This window comes from Neophocaena asiaeorientalis, unplaced genomic scaffold, assembly GCF_003031525.2.
Source record: "Neophocaena asiaeorientalis asiaeorientalis breed wild unplaced genomic scaffold, Neophocaena_asiaeorientalis_V1.1 scaffold204, whole genome shotgun sequence".
NCBI lineage: Eukaryota > Metazoa > Chordata > Mammalia > Artiodactyla > Phocoenidae > Neophocaena > Neophocaena asiaeorientalis.
The window spans coordinates 432,546-445,169 of NW_020173922.1; the positions used below are offsets into that span (position 1 = coordinate 432,546).

General features: G+C 39.5%; 1 protein-coding gene across 2 annotated transcripts; it reads left to right on the forward strand.

Moving 5' to 3' along the window:
• Positions 1-1,562: 1,562 nt before the first annotated feature.
• On the forward strand, positions 1,563-12,400 carry CUNH5orf24 (chromosome unknown C5orf24 homolog). 2 transcript variants are annotated; one of them, XM_024752406.1, is made up of 3 exons: positions 1,563-1,796; positions 7,853-8,282; positions 10,008-12,400. In XM_024752406.1, exons 2-3 carry the CDS (start codon positions 7,856-7,858, stop codon positions 10,046-10,048), a joined length of 468 nt encoding a protein of 155 aa, XP_024608174.1. In that variant the 5' UTR covers positions 1,563-1,796; positions 7,853-7,855; the 3' UTR covers positions 10,049-12,400. The 2 variants fall into 2 exon arrangements, with proteins under 2 accessions (XP_024608174.1, XP_024608173.1); XM_024752405.1 differs by having other exon boundaries at positions 7,853-12,400.
• Positions 12,401-12,624: the final 224 nt, after the last annotated feature.

Sequence of the window (12,624 nt, forward strand, 5' to 3'; positions counted from 1 at the left end):
AGTGGTTTTATGTACAAACGCCATTTCAGTTGGAAGTGTAAGGTTATGGATCTGGAATAGTCATGGTACGGCAGCACAGCAGTGCATTCTCACATTTCCCTTCAAGAATAAAAAAGAAAACTTCCTTAGAGAAAACTTGTTTTCAAAAAGTTTTTTGGAAGGCTACTTAATATCCCCTAAAATCTGTGTACATGTTTTAGCTGTTTTCTATATTGGTATTCTCCTTTTATATATGAGCAATAGTATGATCAGTCCTGTTTTCTAGTATTCTATAGGAGTAATTAGAATGATTGTTAGAATCATTTTACAAAACCCTGCTTGCCAAAAAATGATTGCGCTTGCCTGTTGTATATACTGTATTTGGTTTGCCTCCTGGCTTGTGTACTCACCCAGAAAAGTTGTTGCTCTTTATTTCCAGCTGACAGCAGCACTGGGCCAGGTGTTGTGCTCATGGTGCAATTCAGTGTTAAGAATTATCTCCTCAAACAGTCTTCATTGCATGGGCAAAAGGGATAAGCACCTGCCTCTGGCCTCTTCATGCTGTCAAAGAAGTGTCTTCCTGGGAATCCCCTGGTGGTCCAGTGGTTAGGACTCTCCGCTTTCACTGCTGGGGCTGGGAACTAGGATCTTGCAAGCAGCAGAGCCTGGCTGGAAAAAATAAAAGTTTTAAAATAAAACAACCACCATGATTTATTAAAAAAAAAAAAAAAGTGTCTTCCTCTCGGCAGCCTTCCTAATTCTGGATCCTCTCCTTTCTGACATTTTAGAATTAACGGACCGAAGAACCAGGGAAACTAATCCCTTGTGCTAAGTGGCTTGTATTGGGTGACCCATATGCCAGAAATCTCGCAACAGCTACATAGAAGGGGAGATTTTGTAAGCAAGCTAGTTCTTGTCCCATCCCTTCCTGTGATGGTGGAATGAAGAATATGGTAATTCAGAGGAGGTCATGGATATAAAAACTTAAACTTTTAATATTAGCTTCACAAAATGAGGCTTTTCATTATTACATGGTGCTAGGACTGAGGGCCCAAACGCCTCATGTTATCTGAATATTCCCCATTTTATTTGCAGGTGGAGATTTCACCCCACCCATTCGTAAGTAACTAAAAGAGGCTGAATCCTTTTAATGTGCTTTGGGCAGCACCTAGCACAATAAGGGATTAATAAATCTTTTTGCCAACGGTGATTAAAAGCACAGTTTCTGTAACAAGAATGCTGGGTTCAAATCCTGACTCCACCATTTATTAGTCCTGTAATCTGAAAAATGGGGTCGGTAGTAGATCCAGCATCACAGGATTGGGTTGAAAAATCAACGTTAGGAAGTTATCCCTTTGGTCGTGCAATCTGCACCAGAGCCTAAGGAGCTCCTTCCTAAGCCCCACCTCCTGTCGTCCCCTTGCCGCGCAAGCGCAGCCCGGCTCCCTGGGCTACTCTCCCCAGGCTTGCGTGCTGGTCGTCGGCGGGAGATTGGGTCTCGCGACGTGCGTGTGCGTGTGCGTGCGCGTGCGCGTGCGCGGTACTCGCGAGCTCGCGCACGCCGCTGCTTGCTCCACGGGGCTGTGGTGGCCTCTTCCTGCTCGGTCCGGTGGTGCACTGTGAGCGGTGGTTGAGGTCGGAGCTGTGAACCAGCGTCCGCTTCGCCGCTGCCGCCGCCCTGCCTGCTTTTCCCTCTGTCTTGGGCTCTACGCGCAGTGTAGAGGCGCCGGGCTGGAAAGAGAGCGGCGCCAGCGTGAGGTTCCCAGCCGATGGGCAGCCCCTGGGCGCGCTGAGGGGCCGGGCTACTGGCGGCTGAGGTAGGTGGGCGCGCGGGGGTTTGTCAGACTGGCCGGGAGCAGAGTCGGGGCGGCGGGTGCTCGTGGAGAAGGCAAGGAGGGGGCCAGAATGAGGGCCTAGCCAGCTGGTGAGAACAGGTCTCCGACCCGCGCCTGAGAAGGGGCTCTGGCCTAGCTCGGAGCGAGAGGAGTGACCCCGGTCGTAGCCTGCTCTTCTCCGGGCTTGAAGCCATTATTTAGGGGAAATTCCTCCTGCGGCGGGGGGAGGGGTCACCCTTTCTTTTCTTTGCGAGGTCAGGATCCTCATTCCTCCCCGCCATCACTTTAAATTAATGTTTGCTGGCTTCGAGATGGACGTCTAGATGGAGTGGCCTGTGGACTTGACCAGCTTGCAGAACTCCGATGCACGACAGCGGGCTATCAGTTATGATTATTGAAGAGGGTTCACAACCCTCTCTTTAGTGTGGGCGTGTATTTGCTGCAAAGTTCTTATTGCTGATACATTAATAATCGCTTTCGGGCACAACAGGTAATAAATTTTTAAACACCTCTTGTCAAATAAGGATTCCGGCACTGGGGAAACTGCGCCGTGGAGGCACAATTAAAGAGTAGAAAGAAGACAAAGAAGACCGTTATTTATGTTCTCTCCTAGTATCAGAACTTTCCGTGGTGGAGCAGGATGCGTCGCTACTGGCATTTGTTTTAGCCTTTGCTGAATAGACTTTCTGAGTGATTGAGGTCGATCACCAATGGACTTTCATTTAGAATTATAAAATCGCATATGATTTTAGCTAGTTGTTACAAGTCAAATGACCTGAAATAACCTCTGAGAATTATGTGGTGTTCGCTCCTCGGAAGAGAGCAGAACTTGGTTTTCTTGAAAGGAAGATTTTCTCCATGTTTAAAAATGAATGCATTGTGAAGTTACTAAAAATAGTTCTTTACGTTGACAGTGATGACTGCCACATTCAAGAGAAGGAAAAGGAATTATTTCGTAAAGAACAGCCCACGGAAAGACTTCAGGGGTTAAATACGCAGTAAAACAGCTTCAGGGATGGCAAGTTTTAGCATATGCTTTTAAGAATTCTAATTTAGTCATAGTTAAAATATATCGAAGCTCTTAGTTGATTCCCTTATATTTAGTGAACTATTTTAAAAGATTATTAACCTTTGCTAGTTTTGTATTCTTGGATTTCGTTCAGCCCAAACTTTCGAGAAATGTAGTATTCATTCTGACTCTATTAAGAAATGTGGCCTGTATGCTTTCAATGAACTCTGTACTATAGCATGGGAAGAGTCTTTCAAGAAAGAACAGTTAGCTGGCGAGCCCTGAGGTGGAACCAGGGAGGCGTTATTAAATGTAGGAATAATGCTTGTATATGCACATACTGCATACAAACATACAAATTCTGGGGCTTCCCTGGTGGCGCAGTGGTTGAGCGCCCGCCTGCCGATGCAAGGGACGTGGGTTCGTGCCCCAGTCCGGGAAGATCCCATATGCCGCGGAGCGGCTGGGCCCGTGAGCCATGGCCGCTGGGCATGCGCGTCCGGAGCCTGTGCTCGGCAGCGGGAGAGGCCACGGCGTTGAGAGGCCCGCGTACCGCAAACAAACAAACAAAACATACAAATTCTGTATGCGCCCGCCTGTTTATGTATGATGGTTATGCACACAAGGATCTAATGGTGCTGACTCCCATCTTAAAAAGTTGACACCTGAAAGTAGAAAGGGATTGGTTTCAGCTCTGTTTCTTGTTTCAGTTAACTTAAAAAAAATAATAAATTTACTTATTTATTTTTGGCTGTGTTGGGTCTTTGTTGCTGCGTATGGGCTTTCTCTAGTTGCGGCGAGTGGGGTCTACTCTTCGTTGCAGTGCACGGGCTTCTCATTGCGGTGGCTTCTCTTATTGCGGAGCACGGGCTCTAGGTGCGTGGGCTTCAGTATTTGCCGGCTCTAGAGCACGGGCTCAGTAGTTGTGATGCACGGGCTTAGCTGCTCCATGGAATGTGGGATCTTCCTGGACCAGGGCTCGAACCCATGTCCCCTGACTTGGCAGGCAGATTCTTAACCACTGAGCCACCAGGGAAGCCCCTTTATTTAACTATTTACATGAGTAAAAGTCATAGTAAATTTCTTGTCCAGCTTCTTAATCAGTAATTGAGTAAGCAGAATACTGTACTGATTTCTTGGTGGTAGCAGGGAAGGAAAATATAGAACATATAGAAGACTTGCCCTTTAGAAATGTTCTTTAAGTCAGTATCTTACTATCTTCCCTGGGATAAAGAGCTTTACTCCTGTCTATTTTGTGTCCTGATGCTTAGAATAGTGTTTTGCATGGAGTTGGCCCTCAATAAACGTGAGCAGTGTCAGAAGTTAATTAACATAATGCAAACCAAATTCATAAATTCCTGGAGAAGATTAAAGTAGTTGAAGATGGGTGGATTTTTTTTTTTTTATTGCAGGTCTACTGTTTAAATGGTGTGTTTTTCTTCAGTGTTGGTTGTCTGAGTAAAGGATATGTGGCAGAATCTTGCTTCTGAAAGCCTAACATAATGTAAGCTGAGACTGTATATCCTGAGTGATAATAGATGGTGAATGTTCTGATATATTAAGAGAAAATGAAGTTAAAGGAAGTAAGGTCCAGAGGGAAGATTTTGGTAAGTTAGTGATAGGAACTTAAAAGGAATGAGCTATAAACCATTGAAACAGATTATAAGAAAAAACATTTTCTCCCTTTACTGGCAGTGCTGCTTATGGAAGAGAACTGGTACCTTTCTATGTCTTTATACTAGAGCTTTCCAGCAGGGTGATTTCTGAATAATAAAATTGAAAAAGGGATCACTTTGGGAATTCCCTGACAGTCCAGTGGTTAAGACTCTCGGCACTTTCACTGTGTGGTCCAAGCCTCAGGGCACGGCCCAAAGAAAGAAAGAAAAAGTGACCACTTTTTCTCTTATAATCTGCTCAAAGGTCTCAGTGTGTTTCTCTTTGTATTTGCATGTGGGCTCTAGTCTAGTTTTATTGGCAATAAACTAGTATTTTGATTCCTATCTAATTCCTGTGTATATTTCTCAGTTAGTTTATAACTTGTAGGGGAGAGGAATGTGGTTGGTCCCTTCACAAATCCCAACGTTGGCTTTTTTTCAATTTGGAAAACAAATCTATTTGATTTAGATGTTGTAGATGTTATCAATAGAAAGGTTCTGTGGATATTTGGAGAGGTTATCAACAGAACGGTTTTATGATTATTTGGAGAAGTTATCAACAGATTTTATGGATATTTGGAGAGGTAGGAGCTTAAGATGTGAATAAAAACTTCAACAGGAGTGTTTTATTTTTTTTATAAATTATTTATTTATTTTTGGCTGAGTTAGGTCTTCGTTGCTGTGCGTGGGCTTTCTCTAGTTGCGGCGAGCGGGGGCTACTCTTCGTTGCGGTGCACAGACTTCTCATTGAGGTGGCTTCTCTTGTTGTGGAGCACGGTCTCTAGGCAGGCGGGCTTCAGTAGTTGTGGCTCACGGGCTCTAGAGTGCAGGCTCAGTAGTTGTGGCGCCTGGGCTTAGTTGCTCCGCGGCATGTGGAGTCTTCCCAGGCCAGGGCTCGAACCTGTGTCCCCTGCATTGGCAGGTGGATTCTTAACCACTGTGACACCAGGGAAGACCAACAGGAGTATTTGAAATTGAGTTTTCTGTTTTCATTTTAGTATAGCTGAGTGATTCCCATGATAGGTGGCAGATTTTAACCCCCAAGGAATATTTGGCAATGTCTGGAGAATATTTTGCTTGTCACAGATTGGGAGGGTAAAGAGGAGGGTGTAGCTACTGACATCAAGAGGGTGGAGTGGGTAGACGCCAGGGATGCTGCTAAGCATCTTAAAATGCACAGGACAACCCCATCCTCCACCTGCCCCCACCCAAAAGAATTATCTGACTCAAATGATAGTGGTGCTGTTGAGAACCCCAGTTGGTTCTGAAGTCAGATTATCTGAATTTGTATTTGGCTTTACCATTTCCTAATGTGTGACCCTGGCAAGTTGCTTAAAGTTCCTGCCTCAGTTTCTGTAAAACAGAGCTAACAATATGTTCCCCATGGAGTTGAACTGTAGTGATGATTAAGTCAGATAATGTGCAAAGGGCCAAACTTATTACCTGGCACATAGAAAAATCTGAAAAAACTTTCAGCTAATATCATTACATTTGGAACACATCTTGATGATCTCTTCTTATTTCTTTTTTTTTTTTAAACATCTTTATTGGGGTATAATTGCTTTACAGTGGTGTGTTAGTTTCTGCTTTATAACAAAGTGAATCAGATCTCTTATTTCTCATCTGAAATTAGAATTTGAGCAAATGAAGTGATAATAAACTCATTCTCTATCCTTGGGGAATAAGTGAAGAATCACTCCATTTAATGTTTGTGTTTAGCTCACTCTTGTTTTATGTTTTGAAGTCTATAAGGCTTCTGCCATAAACAAGTAGCTTCTCGTTGTAAATGTTTTTCCTTCATAGTTAAGACTTTAAGCTAGCTGGCCAGTGGCTCTATATCTGTTGATTCTCAGCAAATATTTAGTAATGTAACTGAATTCAGTTCTTTGACTTCATTTCCATTTCCTTTTACCTTTATAACTGAAATAAATTTGCAGTGGTTTTGGCTCACATTGATTATCTATTCTTAGCCTCTGGGAGTAACTATTTTCATAACTGAGGTTTTGGTACAATTTTACATTTATGAAAGGTGCAGGCGAACTTCTAACAACTTGGGGCTGGACCTTCGTATACATTTGTGACTCTTTCAAAATATGAATTGGAACCCATGTGGGTTTTTTTGTTTTTTACGTAATTGAAATATAATACTGTAGTCTATATAGACTCTCATTTCTGTGTGTCTAAACGATATGGCTAAATAGAGAAACAATTCACAGATAGAGAGTTTGGACTGTTTGTTAATAAGCCACAGAGCTCTTGGAAGAAGATCCACATCATTATTTATGGTCAAGGGAGAAAGCAGTGCGGCACATTCAACTTTTTGTCTTGATAACCACACTTTAAAAACAGAAAGTTTGGGGCTTCCCTGGTGGCGCAGTGGTTGAGAGTCCGCCTGCCGATGCAGGGGACGCGGGTTCGTGCCCCGGTCCAGGAAGATCCCACATGCCGCTGCGCGGCTGGGCCCGTGAGCCATGGCCGCTGACCCTGCCCATCCGGAGCCTGTGCTCCACAACGGGAGACGCCACGACAGTGAGAGGCCCGTGTACCGCAAAAAAAAAAAAAAGTTTCCATTAGCTGAAATAAGTGAACATTTATAGAAACTACAGAGACTTATACTACAAAAACATGTGTAACAATCATAATAAAATACTTTCTTTTTTTTTTTTTTGGACTCACAACCACTGCGCCACCAGGGAAGCCCTAATGGAAACCTTTGTTTACCCTTTATGTTGTTATTGCCTCCTGTTTGGATAGAATAGTTTAGAGGGAGTCAGTACCTTTGCCCAACAGACTGTGTTCTTTCCTTGGTACATTCTATCTTTTGTAAAGTGTAACATACACTCAGGATTCTGTATAAATAATAAATGATGATAATGATAAGGAAGTGTCCACCTTGTGAAAACTGGCCAGATCAGAAGTATACATGTGGGAAATATAATGAAAGGCCAAAGGAAGACATTCTAAGAATGCTAGGGAAACTTAAGAAAAAAAGAATCATGTTAATAACAATTCTTGTCTTTATTATTATCTTTTTAGGATTTAGTAGTCTAAAAGAAAAGAGCCTACAAAATGTAACAGATTTCATGTACACACTTTGCTAATTCCTAAGTAGAGAACATTGTAACTACAAAATCAGAACTAGAGTTATCTTGCATGGCATTTGTGCCTGCCAGTGATTAAATTGAGGGGAAAAAAAAGTATCTGAATCTGCTGATGTGTGTTTGTTTATAAGTGGTCTGGAGTCCTGCCTGTCAGCTAATTTTAGAGAGCCTGCATAGTTGTTGGAAGACAGACTGTTTTCCCACTAAATGCTGTCATACAGATATATATTTGTATATGTGTATTTATGCATATTTGTCTTTTATTTTTGGTAGAAAATGATGCATCCCGTTGCCAGCAGTAATCCAGCTTTTTGTGGGCCTGGCAAACCTTCCTGCCTCAGTGAAGATGCCATGAGAGCTGCTGATCAGTTTGACATATATTCCTCCCAGCAAAACAAATACAGCCACACAGTCAGCCACAAACCAATGGCTTGTCAGAGGCAAGACCCATTAAATGAAACACACTTGCAGACTACAAGTGGCAGAAGCATAGAGATAAAAGATGAACTAAAGAAAAAGAAAAATCTCAACCGATCTGGTAAGCGTGGCCGGCCTTCAGGAACCACCAAATCAGCAGGATACCGGACCAGCACGGGCAGACCCCTGGGAACCACCAAAGCAGCTGGATTTAAGACAAGTCCAGGCAGACCTTTGGGTACAACTAAAGCTGCGGGATACAAAGTCAGCCCAGGGAGACCTCCAGGTAGCATTAAAGCTCTATCCCGTCTTGCCGATCTTGGTTATGGCTGTGGGACTGCTGCTTTTCCTTACCCTATGATGCATGGTAGAGCAGTTCATGGCGTAGAGGAAACCAGCAGCGAAATCAAGCCGCCCAATGAGTGAATGAGGCAGGAAAGGAGGGCCAGGTTTAGAAGGAAGATTGTGAATAATTCCAAAGCTTCTTGGTTTTATTTTGACATACATGATTTTATGGCCTGGGCTTTCCAAATTTGTTTTCCCATTTGATTTTTTTTTCCTGCTTTTGCTCAGAAACTGTCATATGCTGACAGATGCACTCAGGGCATAGCAGTGGCATTGTCTTTGTACATAGGTTCAAGTGTAACACCTATTTAAATCATTTTTGCTTTTCCTTTAGAGTTATGGTTGTGTCTCATTTCATTACTACTTTTGGGTCATTCTAAATAGATGCTTCATGTACTAAACAACTGAAACCGTTATACCTATTAGCTTGTGAAGTAAGCTTACAATATAATAAAGATAATATCTAAGGTATTATTAACTGATGGAACAGAGCAAACTAATGATTCAGGATTACTTGAGGTAGTGGCTGTGAGGTTTTTTTGTAACATGTTCATGAGACAAGACACAGATATTTGTATGCTTTGGCATTTACTTAGATTTCATATGTTAAAAATCTTATTTTTAATGTTCTAGGTTTAAGCAGCTTCCTATTTATTGATCTACATGGCATTAATTGATTTAACTATTATTCCTTTAAAAATTCTTTAGTGTTTGCCTTTCAGCCATGTTAGGTTGTGTATTTTTTAATTGCCTAAGAGCATGTATACCAAACACTACAAACAATTCATATTTACAAAAAAAAATAAACTTTTTTATAAAAACTGCACATTACATTTTTGGTGAAATATTGAATACAGTGCATTCTGAGAATAGCATATTTAATATAGTAGGAAAAGAAACATTCTTAAGGTCTGCATGTTGCTATAGTTACTACATTTTGTCTTTCATATACTTAGTTTTAAAGCATTATGCTTAAAGCATTTATTAATGTTCATTCATTAAGAATATTTTTTAGTTTTCTCTGATAAATTGTCCCATTGCATTAGCAGTTACTGTGGTTTCGGGTCTGTATCTACCAAAGGACAAAAATTGAATGGTAGACCGTAAAACTGGTATAAACAAAATGTAGTTTTCTGACTGTCAGAACCCAAATATTAAGAAGTATATAGGAATCCATCTATGCATGAAACATGTAAGAAATATGTTGGTTAGTTTAATTAAAAATCTCATGTTTGCTCCAGTGAGACCACTTCATTCAAAATAAATTTTTTTTCTGACAGTGTTTGCTTTAGAAGCAAAATAGATAGGAAAGAAAAAAACGTATTGGGTAGATACGTATAGAAGGGACAGGGGGATGTCTCTCTTCCCTCTTTCTGAAAGTAATATTCTTTGTTAATATACATTTTATTTATTCTGAGTTCTAAATAAAATAAACTATTATAAACTTCGGATTTGGAAAAAAAAATTCCACTGAACTTTAAAGTTACAGTGTATATGTATTTGTGAGCTTAAATGCCTTTTGAGATTATAATGTAGATATGCAGGACCCCAAAACTTTTAAAATAATTAAAATTTTAAAAGGGCACATACTGTGTTGTTTGGGCTTGCTCTCAGTTACTGCAAACTGACTGCAAATGGATGTCATGTTTCATACCTTTTTTATCAGGAAAAAAGCAGCAAGCCTTCAGGTGTTCCAGTGATGCCTGACACAATGAGCTGGACTTTATGCTGCTCTTTACAGTAAGAGGTGTTGCATTGTATGTGGGGACTGTGTGTGCACTGGCATCTAAGACAGTGACCTCAACAATTTTAGCTTTGCACAAACCATAGAGAACAATGTTGGATGACTACATAATCAGTTGTAACATTCTGGCAGCTAAATTGCTACAAGAGTTTCTTCTTGCAGAAGCTTAAAATATAAAACTTTTTAAATAATTTACTTAGAACAGTATAACTTCTGACACACACACAGATGCTTACGTCTGTATTCATATGTTCATCCATCCACTTTTATTATGTATCTGTCATTTAGTTGTTTCTCAAGATGATGTTCAGCAGTTGGCTGCTTAGAAATCCTCTTTTGAATTGCTGAAAACAGTTGTTTAATTAAATGTTCTTCCATGGAATTATGTATATCACTGTCAAGGGTTCGGTTGCAGGTTGTGTTTTATAGTACACCCATTTGACATTTCCCTTTCGGTTTATTTGCTTTCCTGATTTTGTTATACATGCTCTTTCTCCCTGCCTTTTTCTACATTCATTCCCCTCCCCCTTTCTCCATCCTCCAGCACATCTACTCGGTGGTGCTGTGCTGTGTGTCAGAAGATAAAGCAGGTGTGTTAATGTATGATGAATCTTATATACAAGTTAATGAAATGGTGAGATCAACTAAAGGAAGTATGTTCATAACAGTGTTTATTAACATCAGGAGCTATGTCCCAGGAAAAAAGGGGGGGGCGAATGGCTACTTTTGTGAATGGATAACATCATTTAAAAAGCTGAATTTTCTGTGTTCATGTGAGTCGTTACCTGGAGTATTAGATCTGTATGCTGATGAGCATCTCCTGATTGCACTTCCTTTTCTCCTTGTGAACAGTTTGTTGGTGCCATGATGAAGAGAAAGACATCTAAATGATAACATGAATGAAGTCTTAAAATACAAAATATTTTTACTTCTCTATAAAGACTACATTGTGCATCTTTTGTAACACTGTCTCTTGTCATGATAAACACTGAAATAGCATGTTAAACAATTGCCTATACTTTAATATAATCAGTTGGGGAAAACTGGCCTTTTCCTCCCACTGTATGATTGTTCCTTGAAAGGTAAATTAGTAATTTTATATTGTGTAATTCTGTTCTTCACAAAATAGGTTTCACTATTCTATATTAAAACTTTGGTCAGAAAATGATCTGCTCTTCAAGTAAGTTTGCTTTACTTTTTTCTTTAAAAAATATTTTAACATGCCTTATTTATTCTTATATTAACAAATTAGGAGCTAATACAGATGAAACTTCCATTTTTTGACAGCTATAACCTTGCATAACTAATCTTTAGCGTGGGATGATTTTGATACTATCTTTGGAGTTTTGCACTGGATATTTAAAAAAACGCTAGCACAGTGTATTGGAAGAAAATAAGTGATTAATTTTTAATATCTGGGGATGTTTTAAAAATCAGTATTTCAGTTAGACTAAAAAATTCTTTATATTTTTTATTTACTTTTTAAAAGAAACATCTGTTAAAGTAGTAAAAGTAATATTCATTCCAAACTAATGTTTATGTGAATTTACATGTATATTTTCATGAAATAATAGTGTTTCTTTGAATTAAGGAGGAAAAAAAATTATCTGGATCCATTTATTAGGTTAAAGGTGATTCATCCAATGTAAGAAAAACCAGTGTATGAACTGAAGAAAAAAAAAAGTTTCTCTTTTATATTCTAAGATGCTTTAAAAGAACAATTCAGGGGATATTGACAATAACTGCTACTCTGCCAGTCATTGTCTATATATGCAGTAAAATTTTATGATCCCTTTATAGTAAATTATCAATATAAGAATTCACAACAGTTGTTCAAAACATTTTTTCCCTTGAACGTAAGATATTTTGATGCTATTATGTTTTTGATTTTATTATAGCTTAACTATATGCTATTAAACTCTAGGATGTATCTAAATCTTTCCTTTGCTTTCCCCCCCTACTCCCACGTAGATAAATCTGTGCTCTCACAAATAATGTATTTAATTTTTGGAAAATTTAATGCTATAGTAAATCAAGCGTGTGATTTATAGTAATCAGACCACTTTGATTCTTTGAGTTTCACAGTTTCCTTTTTCCACAGGTAATTATGGAGAAAATAATTACCAGTTAACTGATATAAGCACGCTGTTCTCTGCTGTAAAAAGTCTGAATAGATACTGTGTATGTTTTTATGTCCATGAACTTGAGCTACTCGTGTGCAATTATGTGTATGGGAATGGAGTAGTGTTCATGATTTGTATCTACATCATCATATGGATGTATATTTATTAATAAAGTCATTACTTTAAAACCAACTATGTTTACTACTTTATTTCTTAGCAAAGTATTTTCCAAGTAGGGTAACTGTAAATGGTAAAACCGCTTTCATGATTGGTGGTCTTGTATTTTCCTTGGGTTGTGCTTTCTGAAATCTGCCTCTCTCTACTTGTTTTTCTCAAAATAGTAATTATCTATATATTTGTAATTTAAACGTCTAACTTATAAATGAATCTCATTTTCTTCCAATTATTAAGATACT